Source organism: Andrena cerasifolii, chromosome 10, assembly GCF_050908995.1.
Source record: "Andrena cerasifolii isolate SP2316 chromosome 10, iyAndCera1_principal, whole genome shotgun sequence".
NCBI lineage: Eukaryota > Metazoa > Arthropoda > Insecta > Hymenoptera > Andrenidae > Andrena > Andrena cerasifolii.
Window position 1 is genome coordinate 4,990,655 of NC_135127.1, and position 13,351 is coordinate 5,004,005.

Here is a 13,351-nt window from a genome sequence, read left to right on the forward strand (position 1 = left end):
TTTCGGCCGGGTAATAGTAGGTAGTTCGATTGAATCGTGCGAAAGTTAAATGGAATCGAAATTAGTGTAACAGGATCGCGGTATAATCTCGGAAATTACCTCGGCGATCGTACGTGAAAACTAATTACATTTACATATAAAAACGATACAGCGGCGGGAACCGTTAAAAATCGAGAAATACTAGGATGATCAACAAGTAGCCATAACGAATGGCGCTGGTCGGTGGATTTTCAACCATGGTAGGCGGGGGGGGGGAGCTTTAAAGCGCTCAATTAATAACGTACCGATGACCAGTAATGGTGTGCCCGATCACACAGCTCCGGATATAACACGACTCTACATTAATGAAATGGATTTAATTTATATGTATAATGATACATTAAATACCAATCACAGCGCCCTGTACATTAATTTAAATTGAACTAGTTTATATACCTCGAAAATACTCCGACCCCGTTTTGTTCGCTGAAAGTAATATTCCATTCAAATTAAAATGCCAATTAATTCCCCATATGCGGAGCTGTCGCGAACTTTTTCATATTTCTCCCCCGTCAAACGGTATTATTATTTTTAACGCGCGTAATTGCCACCACTGTGCTCAGCGACCTCAGCGTTCGTTAAGAAATTTCCTCGGGGCTGCAATTAGCATAATAAAACAGTAGAATAATTACTGATTTGCAGGTGCGTAGGTAAGAGGTAAATTCAAGCTGATTCCCGTAAAGTATTTCAATTAGATAAATAAGTAAAACTGGTTTCGGACTGTGTTATCAATTTTAAAAATATTTCCATTTCAAGATTGCAAAATACGTAACTCTCATTTCTGGCAACGCATTGACGTTATTTCAAGGATATAAAAGATGTCAAGATCGTGTGATATAAAATTCAAATCTAATATAAAACTAATATCCATCTAATATAAAATTCAGCAGATCTACACGACTTCCCTTCACCCCGCCTAATTCTTAGTTAGGACACCATACTAAGCCAGCAGCCTGCCGCAATAAAATACTTTAAACAAACAGAAATTGGGGGAGGAGAATGCGCGTTAAACTAAATGGAAAATTGCGCACGTGTTGCGACCCGAACGGAAACGTGTACGGACAGTGAAGCAAACAGTACAATTGACTAGCATCAACCCCGTGCAATTTAGTCGATCATGAAAGCAATTAATGCGCTCAACTCAATTTTCCCGTACAGCCGGAGAATTGAACCGACCGGGGGGGGGGAAGAAACAAAAAATGTTCGGCTAAACTAAACTCGGGCAATTATTAGTCGCGTTGCATCCGGAGGGCCACCGGTACAATAGAATTGGACAGCATTGTTTTCAGACAAGCTGCGAGCAGAGCACGGCCGTGCCGCGCGTATTTATAGTCGACGATAATACCGTGATCCCTTCGGCGTTGCATTCGTCAGAAGCGCAGAACGCCCTGCAGAGAATTCAATATCCCCGATTACATTATTTTTCCTATAATATTTACCGCGACACGATCCCGTAAGATTGCATAATATCCCGATTCATTACGGAACCGAAGCCCTCGCTTACTTCGTACTGGCCTTTCCCCCCCCCCCTCGCGCACCCCCTCGAATGCAATTACCTCGAAGGTATACGTTCGACTGTGCCCTATCGCAGGATTTTTCCGATGTCTGTATCGCGGCGGAACGAAAATCCCTGCCGGTCGTTTGCGATGCAGATCAACGCGAGAAATGCTGCGATGCTCCCCTCTCGCCGTAAAATTGTACCCCATTCAGCGTTGTTACGGGAATAAAAATGTACCTCTGGCACTTGGTAAATTCATACAAACGGCTGCTTTCGAACTAAAGGTTCGGCGAATGGGGGCCTTCTTCCGAGAAATGGTAACTGTTATTAATAACATAGGTGTTTACTTCAGTAATTCAGATACGAAGAATTATTAGGTACTCGACGTGATTGTGGAAGATAGGTTCCGGGAATTTTTCGTGAGAGATTTTAACGATACCGAGGGGCGATAAAATGTTGAATTTAGATAATTTTAAAACTTAAGGAATCTTCAGGAACTTAAGAAACTTATATAGAAAGTGGTAAAAAAAATTGAAAAATTTGGAGATCGAATTACAAAGTATCTTGTGGAAACGAAGATCACATGCCGTGCGTTAAGGGTTGTTCCAGCCTAGAACCCATCAAAATAGGTGATCTTTAGGAATTAATTAAAGGAAAACTACTACATATAATTTAATGGGACTTGTTGCATTGTATTGAGGGTGTCTTAAGCTATAGAAATATATTTTTTGTTTTATAAGTAATCGTTGCAGACGGCATTGGAGAGTCATTAAAGTCGAGGCGTCAAGAAATTCATATAAATCGGTGGAACCTGTAGCACCTGAACTATTGTTTTGAAATAAAAAACAATGCCAGATTATTAAAGGGTATAACACTCGCTCGTGGACTAAACAGTAAAAATGACAAAAAATTACATTTTTGAGAAAATAACGATACTTGATGTTTGAAATCACTTTTTCTCTATATTCTTCGTCATTTCAACGCCTTTAGAAATTACAAATTTTCAATTCTTCTTCAATTGCACTGGTCTACCCCCGAGCCAGAAGTATACTCTTCAAAATAATAAAAGTTTCAGTAGAACCGGATAGTAACTTTTCGAGATACAGGTTCCACCGATTTTAAGAACACTGTTTCGAGAAAAACGCGTTTAAAGTTTCGCGCGAGTGCCGAGTGGCCGGGTGTTACCCATGCATTTACCGCTACTCAAATGCCTACAACTTCGTGAATTTTACGAATTTCAAACAAATCCTTTTAAACCTGTATTCCTAAAAGGTAAAACATTCGAAAAATGAAATAAAAAAAAATCGATAATTAGACCGAAACCTTCCTTTAAGATACTCAACGATAAGTACTTCCAAGGTGAAAAACAATGAAGAGAAATCCGAAGAGAAACAAATATTCTTCAACTTAGTGCAAGTTGTGCACCTACCTGTAATGGACACAAGGAAGTTCGAATCACCAGTGCGTTTTAAAGAACGTTTTATTAGTAAAACTTCTGAACTTTACAAAGAATAAGTAATAAGACTGACTTCCTGACAAATTCTGGGAGTTGATGAAAAATATCTAGGGGTGTTAAAGGCTAGTTGGAAAAGTAATAGTAGGGGTAGGACAGGGGAAGCTTCGACAAGATATTGAGTCCACGCTAACAGAAGCTTTGTAAGGGTACGAATGACACATTGTTCTCGAGCGTTTACAAGCAAGAGTGATAAGGTGTTTGCGAAAGGAGAAAGCGAAAGATATTCGTAAACACGAGTAATTTCAGATACGAGTAGGTGCATTGCATACCTTGAATAACGCGATTAGTAAATAATTATTCTGCCATAAATCATCCTGCGCAATCCCGTTTATATAATCCTCCACTAATAAGACAATATTCCTTCGTTCCATCGCTGTCAAACGGGTATTCGCAGGAAGGCGTAAGGAAAACGGATGTCACGTACCAGAGGCTGTTTGTGTTATCGTAAATGCCCCTTATCGCGTCGCGCATCCGTTATACCTTACGTCACGACACGGATCGATGTCAGCCACCCTCGGACAGGGGTGTAAAAAGATTTTGTAGAACGTCGTTATCTCGATTGTGTGAAGGTAATCAAAAGACCTGCTTCCTTTTGTTGTTTTTTTTGTTAAAGGTACAGCGATGCTGGTGTTGCTGCTCATAAGCCCCCTTCTCTTCGGCGGAGTTGCGCTTTAATCACGATCAGTAACTACTTGGACGGGTCTTGGCTCAATTTACAACGAACTATAACTTCGAGGACAGGAGCCATCCAAAATCCTCCATTATTCTCGGCGTACCAAGGAAAGTGGCAGCATGTATTCGCGTCATTGAAATTGCCAAAGGGATACCAGAGCCGAACCTCCCTGGAGACACATAGGACACCGTAAATTCATTTATTAGATCTATCATCACGCTAACCCGATGACGATCACTCTTCATCATTCCTCGACGACCACCGCGGAGAAAACGTACTGGCAATGAAGTATCGGCGTTCGCCGAGGGAACAGGTTCGATTGGAAAATGGAAAAAATTACGATGCCGACATGTACGAGACGCGAGAAATAGAAAGTCTCTTTTTCTTAATCAGAAGGGCAGATGCCGAACCCGAAAATTCTAAAAATTCTGAAACTTTGTGGATACGTAGGGGGTTTCCTCCTGATTACAACACAATTTTTCTTTGCTGCCCAAATTCACTCGCGGGGGGTGAAATTAACCCCTGAAAATTCCACTATCTTCCGATTTCGCGGTACAACTCCCGAACTGTAAGAGATAGAAGAAAAAAAGTTTCAAGACAAAAGTTACTTCTTTTAATTAGATCTATCATTTGGTGAATAAATTATTTTACAGTTCACGAGTTATAGCACAAAATAGGAAAATAACCGGATTTCCAGGGGTTTCCGAATTTGTGTTATAATTCGCGAACTGTAAGAGATAGAATGAAAATTTGTAGTCAAAAGTTACTTCTTTTAATTAGATCTATCATTTGGTAAAAAAAATATTTTACAGTTCACGAGTTATAGCACAAAATAGGAAAATAACCGGATTTCCGGGGGTTTCCGAATTTGTGTTATAACTCGCGAACTGTAAAAAATAGAATAAAAATATATAGTCAAAAGTTACTTCTTTTAATTAGATCTATCATTTGGTGAATAAATTATTTTACAGTTCACGAGTTATAGCACAAAATAGGAAAATAACCGGATTTCTAGGGGTTTCCGATTTTGTGTTATAACTCGCGAACTGTAAAAAATAGAATAAAAATATATAGTCAAAAGTTACTTCTTTTAATTAGATCTATCATTTGGTGAATAAATTATTTTACAGTTCACGAGTTATAGCACAAAATAGGAAAATAACCGGATTTCCAGGGGTAAATTACACCCCCTTAGAGTGAATTTGGGCAGCAAACAAAAATCGTGTTATAATCGGGAAGAAATTTCCTACATATTCACAAAGTTTCAGAATTTTTTTTAATTCCCGGGTTCGGGATGCTCCCTTGTCAGACTTGCTTCAAGAACGAGTAATTAATTCTTTAATTTGTAAATTGACGATTTTTATATACCTCGCTCACTTGAAGCTTCCGAATTATTCTTGTCAAGCGTAGAACTATTTCAAAGGAGTACACAAAAGAAACTTCTTTTTATAATTCTATTTTGCAAACTGAGACCAACTGAATTGTCGAAACTGCACGCTTTCTTTTCATAACTTACGATGAATTATTAACAATTATCTCCAGAATAGACTTATTATTAAATTATGGTATTCTCATTAAGTTTCGTGTTAATGTATACACACGTTGTATAATTATCTTTTATTCAGTAGTTGGCTCGATCAAAGCCCGTAATTTTTGCTGGCATTCGAATCGCACCACTCGCATATTATTCGCTGACGCATCTGGCATAATTAAGCAAAGAATCTCGTGCGTGTTCGTGATCTTTAAATTCTTCGGTCGAGGTGCCTCCGTGTTGGTATACTTAATTTAATCAGCACGTACGAAGAGAAGACACTGCGAGAGTTGTATCAGTAACAAGGGATGTGTCTATAATTTGTTGTAGCGTGACGTATACGAAAGTGCTGAATTGTTAATGTTTTTCTCCTCGTACGGGAACGAATTTATTAAATCGCTATAAACTATCTGTCCGACGAATTCCACGAAAGTCATACGTATAGTGAACAGAGAGAACACGAGAAATTCGCCTTCCTAAGTACACGATACTCTACGGACATATTTATTATTACATCCTCTATACGACTGTGATGTTTCCACTCCTTCTTAGTTTACTAGGAAACGTATACAAGTCTGATTATACGCGAGAAAACGTAGTTGTTCGTGAAAACAAGAATAGCTGGCCGAACGGTTACGAATCACCGTTCCCACTGGCCAGAAGGGAGATCTGCGGTTGACGTTTTACTATCAGGGTTTCGATAGGATTAAATATTGGCGAGTGGCGGCGAACCAGAGGGACGTACATAGTAAGGGAACGTAATTACTCGGCTTCAAAAGGAAATATGTGTGTGTTCGATGCACGGAATGAGTCGTACTAGGGACGATCATTGAATTCAAGTGATATTGAAGAAAGAGCAATAACATTAATGATCAATCGGGACGATTGCAGTCTCACGACTGCCATAACTATTGAGAAACAGTTTGAAATAATTTTCTGGACGTGGGTAAAAGCAGCTAGTTCCATTCGGTGTATGGTTAGGTAGTAAAACAACTCGTGAAATCTGATTTCTAGTTAATTATGTTTCACAATACGTTTGACTAACTTTGAAGAATATAAATTCAGGATCACTTGGTTATGATGGACTTCGTGCATACCACCGATTATTAGCATGACTTCACACATGGTCTTTTTAAACCCACTTCGATTCCTATACGTTCCCACAAAAAGTCCCCATTCTCAATAAGTTCGTCGTGCAAAGTGAACGCCTTGATATCTACATCTAATCTCGTGCAACTGCGCTTTAAGAGAGATTATTTCTATCAACTTAAAGCGATAAATGAACTCTGTAGCAAACATTTTCCTGGGTCGTAGTAGCTTAAATGTAGCGATAGTTTCGGTAGACGATGAGGTAAACATTATTCGCAATCGAAAGGAGACGGAAAAAGAAAATAACCAGATGCAGGCGTTACATCCACCTAGTTGGTCCGGAAAAAGCGTACAAGTTCAGGATTTTTTGGGGGGAAAAGTATAAGTGAGAATCATACGCAATGTTTCTCTACTAAAAGATACGTCTTTTAACTATATTATTCTAAATTTTCATGAGATATTATTATTAACTAACGGAGATATCGGTTTGGATATGATTCGCGCTTTTTTTTAGCATTAGCTGGTGGACATTCCGTAGGCCAAACGATGCATCTGAAAGCAAAAATTCGAATAGATTTTAAAAACAAATAACTTACAGAAGTACTTGACGTTCTCCGAATTTTAATATTGCATTTGTGTAAAAAAAAACCGTTTGAAGTTGAAATATCGAATTTCGTGGTGGAAAAATTCTTTTTTACAAGAAGGCTATGCAAGTATTTCGATTATCGCAAAATTGGAAGCAAAATTTGAAAATATGAGAACGTCAAGTACTTCTGAAAGTTATTTATTATTAAAAAATCTATTTGAACTTTTGCTTTCAGATGCATCGTTCCGCCTAGGGATTAGATTTGAAAATAAAAACCCGATTCATATCCAAGCCGAGATCTCCGTTAGTTAATAACAATATCTCACGAGAATTTAGAATAACATAGTTAAAAGATGTATCTTTTAATAGAAAAACATTGCGTATGATTTTCACTTATACTTTTCCCCCAAAAAATTCCTAAACTTGTACGCTTTATCCGGACCTCTAGGTGGATGTAACCCCTTAAGAGATTGGTTTGCTGCAGCGCGATGTATAAATTTCGTGTGATCAAGGCTTCGCCCATCGACCGCGCGATCGATAAAGCTAAAAAATGTTGAACGATCGATGGAAGGGATGACACGAAGGGAACGCACCGGCACCGCCTCAGCGGGGCGGAAAGTCATTAACGTCAGAGTTAACGATAGTTCCACAAAACTCTGTCGCGCAAAGATCCCCCACTATCCCGGGAAATTATTTCAAACTCTATAATCGTGCGAACAACAAGCCAAGCCTGCGTTCCCGGGTTTATCGCGGCGAGCATAACAGCGGCATGGGTGGCGCGGTTTTTACAATTACGAGAGCCACCGGACGCGTCGATAAGCTGCATAACGGAGGCAAACATATGCGAGGGGGAGGAGAAAGGGATAAAGGAACCGTGAACAGAACGCTCGTCGACGCTCGGCGTTAACGTAGTAAGGGAAGGTCCGACGACCGGGTATCCAAGGATGATTTGAACTCTCGCGAATTCAATATCAAATCTATGTACCGCAACGGTACATAAGAATAGGTAGCAATACTGTCATTGTGTATGTTAGACTACTGTGAATATTTTTTAATAGGTTTATAATGCGTTGACTACTTCTCCCAAGTTTCTAATTGATTTATAAAAAATAGTGTGACTGTGCGATTTACGAGTTGAACGACAACGAGCGGGTGAGAAAGTAAGAGAGCTACTGTACGATGTGTATGAGCCGTTCGTGTTTCCGTTCATTGCTACTTATGCGCTGTCTACGCGAGACGAAGATCTCGCGGAGACACTGTTAGGAAGAGTTGTACACCTAAATTGGCACTTACGTATAAGCAACACGTTGTAAATACTGTTATATTTAATCCGTTCGAATCGCTGTCGCTAACTGATTTCATTTCCGACCGACAAGATCAGGCCCAATTGGAGTAACGAGCCATCTCTCTCTCTCTCGAAGAAATACGGTAAATCGTAGCCTTTGGTCGTTCCAGCCTGACAATTCCGAGTCTACTGATTGTGCCCCCCTTAGTTCCGCATAGTGTTTACGCGTCTATGTTCATTTTCGCGTCGGCGAACCGACGCACCTAATCTTTCGTTTCGCGGCGCAACTGAGGCCCGGCGAAATTAGCCTGTCGTTTGTATTAGAAGCTAAGTGTTAAAAGGCAGAGAAATTCCATATTACGTGCGCACGCACGCGCTTCCGAACGTAGGCAGAATACTTTATCCTGGTTCCAGCGAATTGATTTGCCGCGGCATACGAAGCGTTCAGTTCTGCGATGATTAGCGCGGCTTCGTGCGTTATAAGATGGATCTATGTGTACGAGGACGACTTAACTAGCTGAATAGTCATTCGAACTTCAAACCTCTTGCGATTCACGACGAAACGAGCGCTCCGTAATTAGGCAGGATGTTCAGGGGCGGCCTAGCAGCAAGTTCCTGAGCCCGATCACACAGAAGAGAAATAAAAGTAAACTTTTATCCTTACACGCCGCATGTTACTTGGGACCTGCGAGTTATCAATGTTGCGCCTGGGGCGCTCCACACTTTGTCCTGCGGTTAATACTACTCAAAAGCATCGTAGTCATGCTCCGGGCAACGCTCGGCCGTTGATCGGAGCATCGACTATGGTATCCGCCGCCAGCGGATGTATTTTCTTATTCTGTTTTGAGGCTCTTGCCAGATCATCTCACGCATACGTTACTGAACTGTAATGCAATCATCGTTACTGTCCTAATAAACCTTAGCATATGAATCCGTACGAAACGCGTGGACGTCATTCTTCACGAGGCAACGGGAAAGTTTCGGTAACACCACCGCCAGAGTACCTACAGCCTTTAGAACCCTCCTTCCTTCGAGATGTCTCGAGGCGAGACTTTCAGTGAATTGGATTTAGATTAGATAATTCATGAGAGAAATTAAGGGGTCGTTCCTGTAATCAGGCCGCAAAATTCGGCAACATTTAGGGGTTTTTTTCTCAGCGAATGCAATGAATACAAATTGTAAATTTTTTTATTTATTAAGCTGATTATAATGTATACGGAACAATTTTTTTAATGCACTTTTAAGTGCGCTTTTTCAATGTTATCTGGAGTTAAAAATCGCGCCTTTGAAAAGAGATGGGCTCCCTGGAGAGAGTGATTTCAGTTCGGTGTCTTTTCAAAGACACGATTTTTACCTCCAGATAACATTGAAAAAACATAATTAAAATGGACTTAAAGAATTTTTCCGTGTATATTATAAGTAGCTTAATAAATGAAAAAAATGATTGACATTGTTATTCATTGTATTCACTGAGAAAAAAAACCTGAATGTTGCCGAATTTTGCGGCGTGATTACAGGAATGACCCCTTAAAATATAGGTACTGTAAAAAATCGTTTCTTGGTGGATTGGAAAGCAGTTGAGTTTTTTCCATGGTGGTGTATAAAAAATATAAAGACAATTTGTTGACTTTATTTTTTTCGTTTTATAAAAACTTTACGTGCAATGTTCTATTTGAAAGAAAAATAGGATTACCCTTCAAACTCTCTGGAGGCTATTCAACAGAAATAGATGTGTTACGTAAAGTGTTGGTTTCGATTACTTATATTAAGAACCACATTTTTTCGCTGTCTCCAACGGGTCTTAAAGAAGCAGTTGACAGAGGAAAAGACGTTTTATGCGTGTACGTTGTAAGATTATGTATTGTTTATGTTATGAGCACGAGCATTCAATTGGATATGGATTTACCGAAATTTTCCTGAAACTACGTTTACCTTTACCGAATAATATTCTTATTCTTCTGGAGTAGAAGTTGCATATTTTTATTCTACTTTCGTATGCATTTGATTTCTTTAAATCTTAATCGATGTAGAACTAAATAACTTTCGTTGTGGTATTAGCAATAGCAAAAGTTATTAAATTACGCTCGAGTAACAAATATAATAAATTATCACAACATTATTCGACAAGTAAGGAGTGATCTAATAAATGCGAATGAGCAGAAAGTTACAAGCGTGTAAACACCCCTTTGAGTCCTAAGAATCCCTCTGTAGTCTTTAAAAATTTATATTTCCAGCAGGAGTATTTAATCGGAAACATTCGCATCAGAGTAAGTATCAAGCTTCATTTTGTTTTTCTATAAAATCAAGTGAAAACGTAATATTCTACTGGTGAAAATGCGAAGTCATTTATATTTCCCTGTATTACGTAATTTTTCAAGCCCAATTTAATCCTTTCAGTGATAACTACTTTGTGATAACCATAGTGCTTTCCAACATCATTGGTAACACATTTACCAAAAACATATTAAATTCATTACACGTTCCTCATAACTAGGGGTCGAATGAAACTGTTAAAATTTTCAATTAATTATGAAATAACTGTAATTTTATGACTATTATCTTTTCTGTTCCAAGAAAACTGTTATAAAATGCAGGGTATTAACTGAAACTTTTATTCCACACATTTCTGTGTAAATAAGACACATTTATTATCTCGAAAGTAGAGCAAAGTTCTAGTTAAACAAGAACATTCATTCTGGTCTGATAAAGATAAAGGTGTGACAAGCAAATTTCCTGGTACTGTTGCGGAGTAGATAGATCTGAAAATGAAACCTTAAACCCTTCGGTGAAAATAATGATATAAAAATCACAATGTGCTTTCACTTCTGTATTTATCCTGCTTTCAATTCTTTAAATAATACTAATTAAAAAAACATTCCTAACTGTTATATTTTACCCTTAAATATATCTGTACAAAGCTATAGATCCTCGAAAATTGTTATTAATCGAACATAAAATTTCTGTTAATGTGCAAAGTTAACTTAAAACAGTGAAGAAATGCTTTAAAATTTAAAAATTCGACGAATAACTTTAATTTTATAAAAGTTAACAGTTTCATTCGAACCCTGCTCGTAACACCTACAATTGCGAAACGGAATTTACAAAGCATAAATTAGAATAAAATTCCATTGCACCAAATCTTCCCTCATTTCGCGTAATTTTGCCTGACCCACCAAAATCAATTTCAAACAAGCCCACTAATTATCCTTAGCACCCTGTTGTTGCCACGACAATCAGGTAATTTTACTTTCTGCAGGAAAATTTCAGTGGGAAATCGTGTCATTTGGTTCGTACGTCATATTCACAATTCATTGGGAATGTGAAAAACGCGAATACGTGAATGCCGCGAAATTTCACAGTGTAACGGCGCTACTCAAACTGGCCATCACGTCAGCCGTTTATATCGAAAACGGCGACCGAGCAGAATATCGAATAGGCAGAAACTTCCGCAGGCATTCACCGCCACGTAAAACCGCTTTGTGGATTTACCACGAAAACCTGTTCATCATTTTCATCTCCCATCTTCTCCTCCCCCTTCGCGGGGTTCTTCTTGTGCGGAAACAAGACCCATGATGCCCAGGAGACGGTTAAATTCCACCGTAACTCCGCAAGATCGTTAAGCAAAGAAAGATCTCCCACTTCAGCTTAAGGAGCTATGAAATGAGAATTCTCCCCTTACCTCGTGTAAAACGTCTGAGCATAATTGTTTGAGATAATTATCTCTAGTAATTGGAACGCAGACGGATGTCACGGAGTGCGCTACAAACGCTCCCACGACAATAAAGCGCCGTTGTATTTTAGCCAAATTATTTTTCTCAAACGGAAACGCGAGAATAATCACGAGGGGGCGAAGGGTGTTTGTTACTTGAACGCCGTTGGTTACGCTGGTTATTTGCCAGGTATACGAGGGTGTACATGTACGTGCAATAAAATGTACTATGGAGAATATACTTGCAGGATAAAAAAAAAGAAAATTGGAGAGTCAAGCAAATAGAGCTATTTTATATTTTTGGTTACGATGTTTTTTTATTCTTTGTTCAATTGAACAGGTGAGAATATAGTAACCCTGCTACATACTTCATTTAACAGATTTAAACAAATTTGGCAATAAACATTTTGCAGACGAAAGCAGGGGAAATTAATAATACCTTTCTGATCATTTTTACACTCGATGTCAGGGATTTTTATAAAGTATAATATATTAAGGTGGCCCTTATTTATACGTGTCAAAATTTGTTTTTTTTTTGCTCTCACCCCCTAGAACGTGCCATTTGATAAATAAAAACAGTCCCTGAAAAAGTTTATGGCAATCAGACGACAGGAAAGGGTACTGACCAGGCCTTAAAGTTTAGAATTCATCGGTAGTTTGGATTTAAAGAATTTCTCAAAAATGGTAAGCCCTATCGAAATTTTGTCCAAATGATATTAAAAGAGCATGTAATTTTCTACAATTTCTGTATATATCATTTTTTCGTGCTTCTAACCATTTTTTAGTTAATAGCGTTTGAATATAGAGAGATCCGCACTGCGCGCGTCCCACCTGTATGGCGTGACGTATTGTTTATACGCGCGGACTACTCTATATTCAAACGCTATTATCTAAGAAATGGTTGGGAGCACGAAAAAAATAATATATACAGTAATTGTAGAAAATTTAATGCTCTTTTAATATTATCTGAACAAAATTTCGATAGGGCTTACCATTTTCGAGAAATTCTTCAAATTCAAACCACTGATGAATTCTAAAATTTAAGGCCTGGTGGGCACCCTTTCCTGTCGTCCGATTGCAATAATCTTTTTCAGGGACTATCTTTTTTACGAAATGGAAACGTATTAGAGGGTGAAAATAAGGGCCACCGTAATAATTCATATTACCCAGGCGTTACTACGCGCGGTCGGGGGATGGTTAAGGTCTTAATTTTATCGTTCCACGTCACTTCAGTAAATGCACAGGATATATATGACCAATTGCTTAGCATCCAAACAGGCAATTAGATCCAGAGACCTGAATCCTCTCGATTACTATCTACGTGACACCTACGATACATCATTTACGCAGTATGTATACCTTAATAACATCGAAATGCTTCAGGCTTGCCAGAACATCCGCACTGCCTCTTGACGAGAAATCTAT

The 13,351-nt window shown here is 38.6% G+C and overlaps 1 protein-coding gene across 1 annotated transcript in view; it reads left to right on the forward strand.

Moving 5' to 3' along the window:
* The window catches only part of Sol1, a 696,665-nt gene extending 686,285 nt beyond the window's left edge, over positions 1-10,380 (forward strand). The window contains exon 13 of the mRNA XM_076822532.1: positions 3,667-10,380. Within this exon, the coding sequence (XP_076678647.1) occupies positions 3,667-3,728 (62 nt within the window). The 3' untranslated portion in view covers positions 3,729-10,380. The remainder of the gene's footprint in view (positions 1-3,666) is intronic.
* Positions 10,381-13,351: the final 2,971 nt, after the last annotated feature.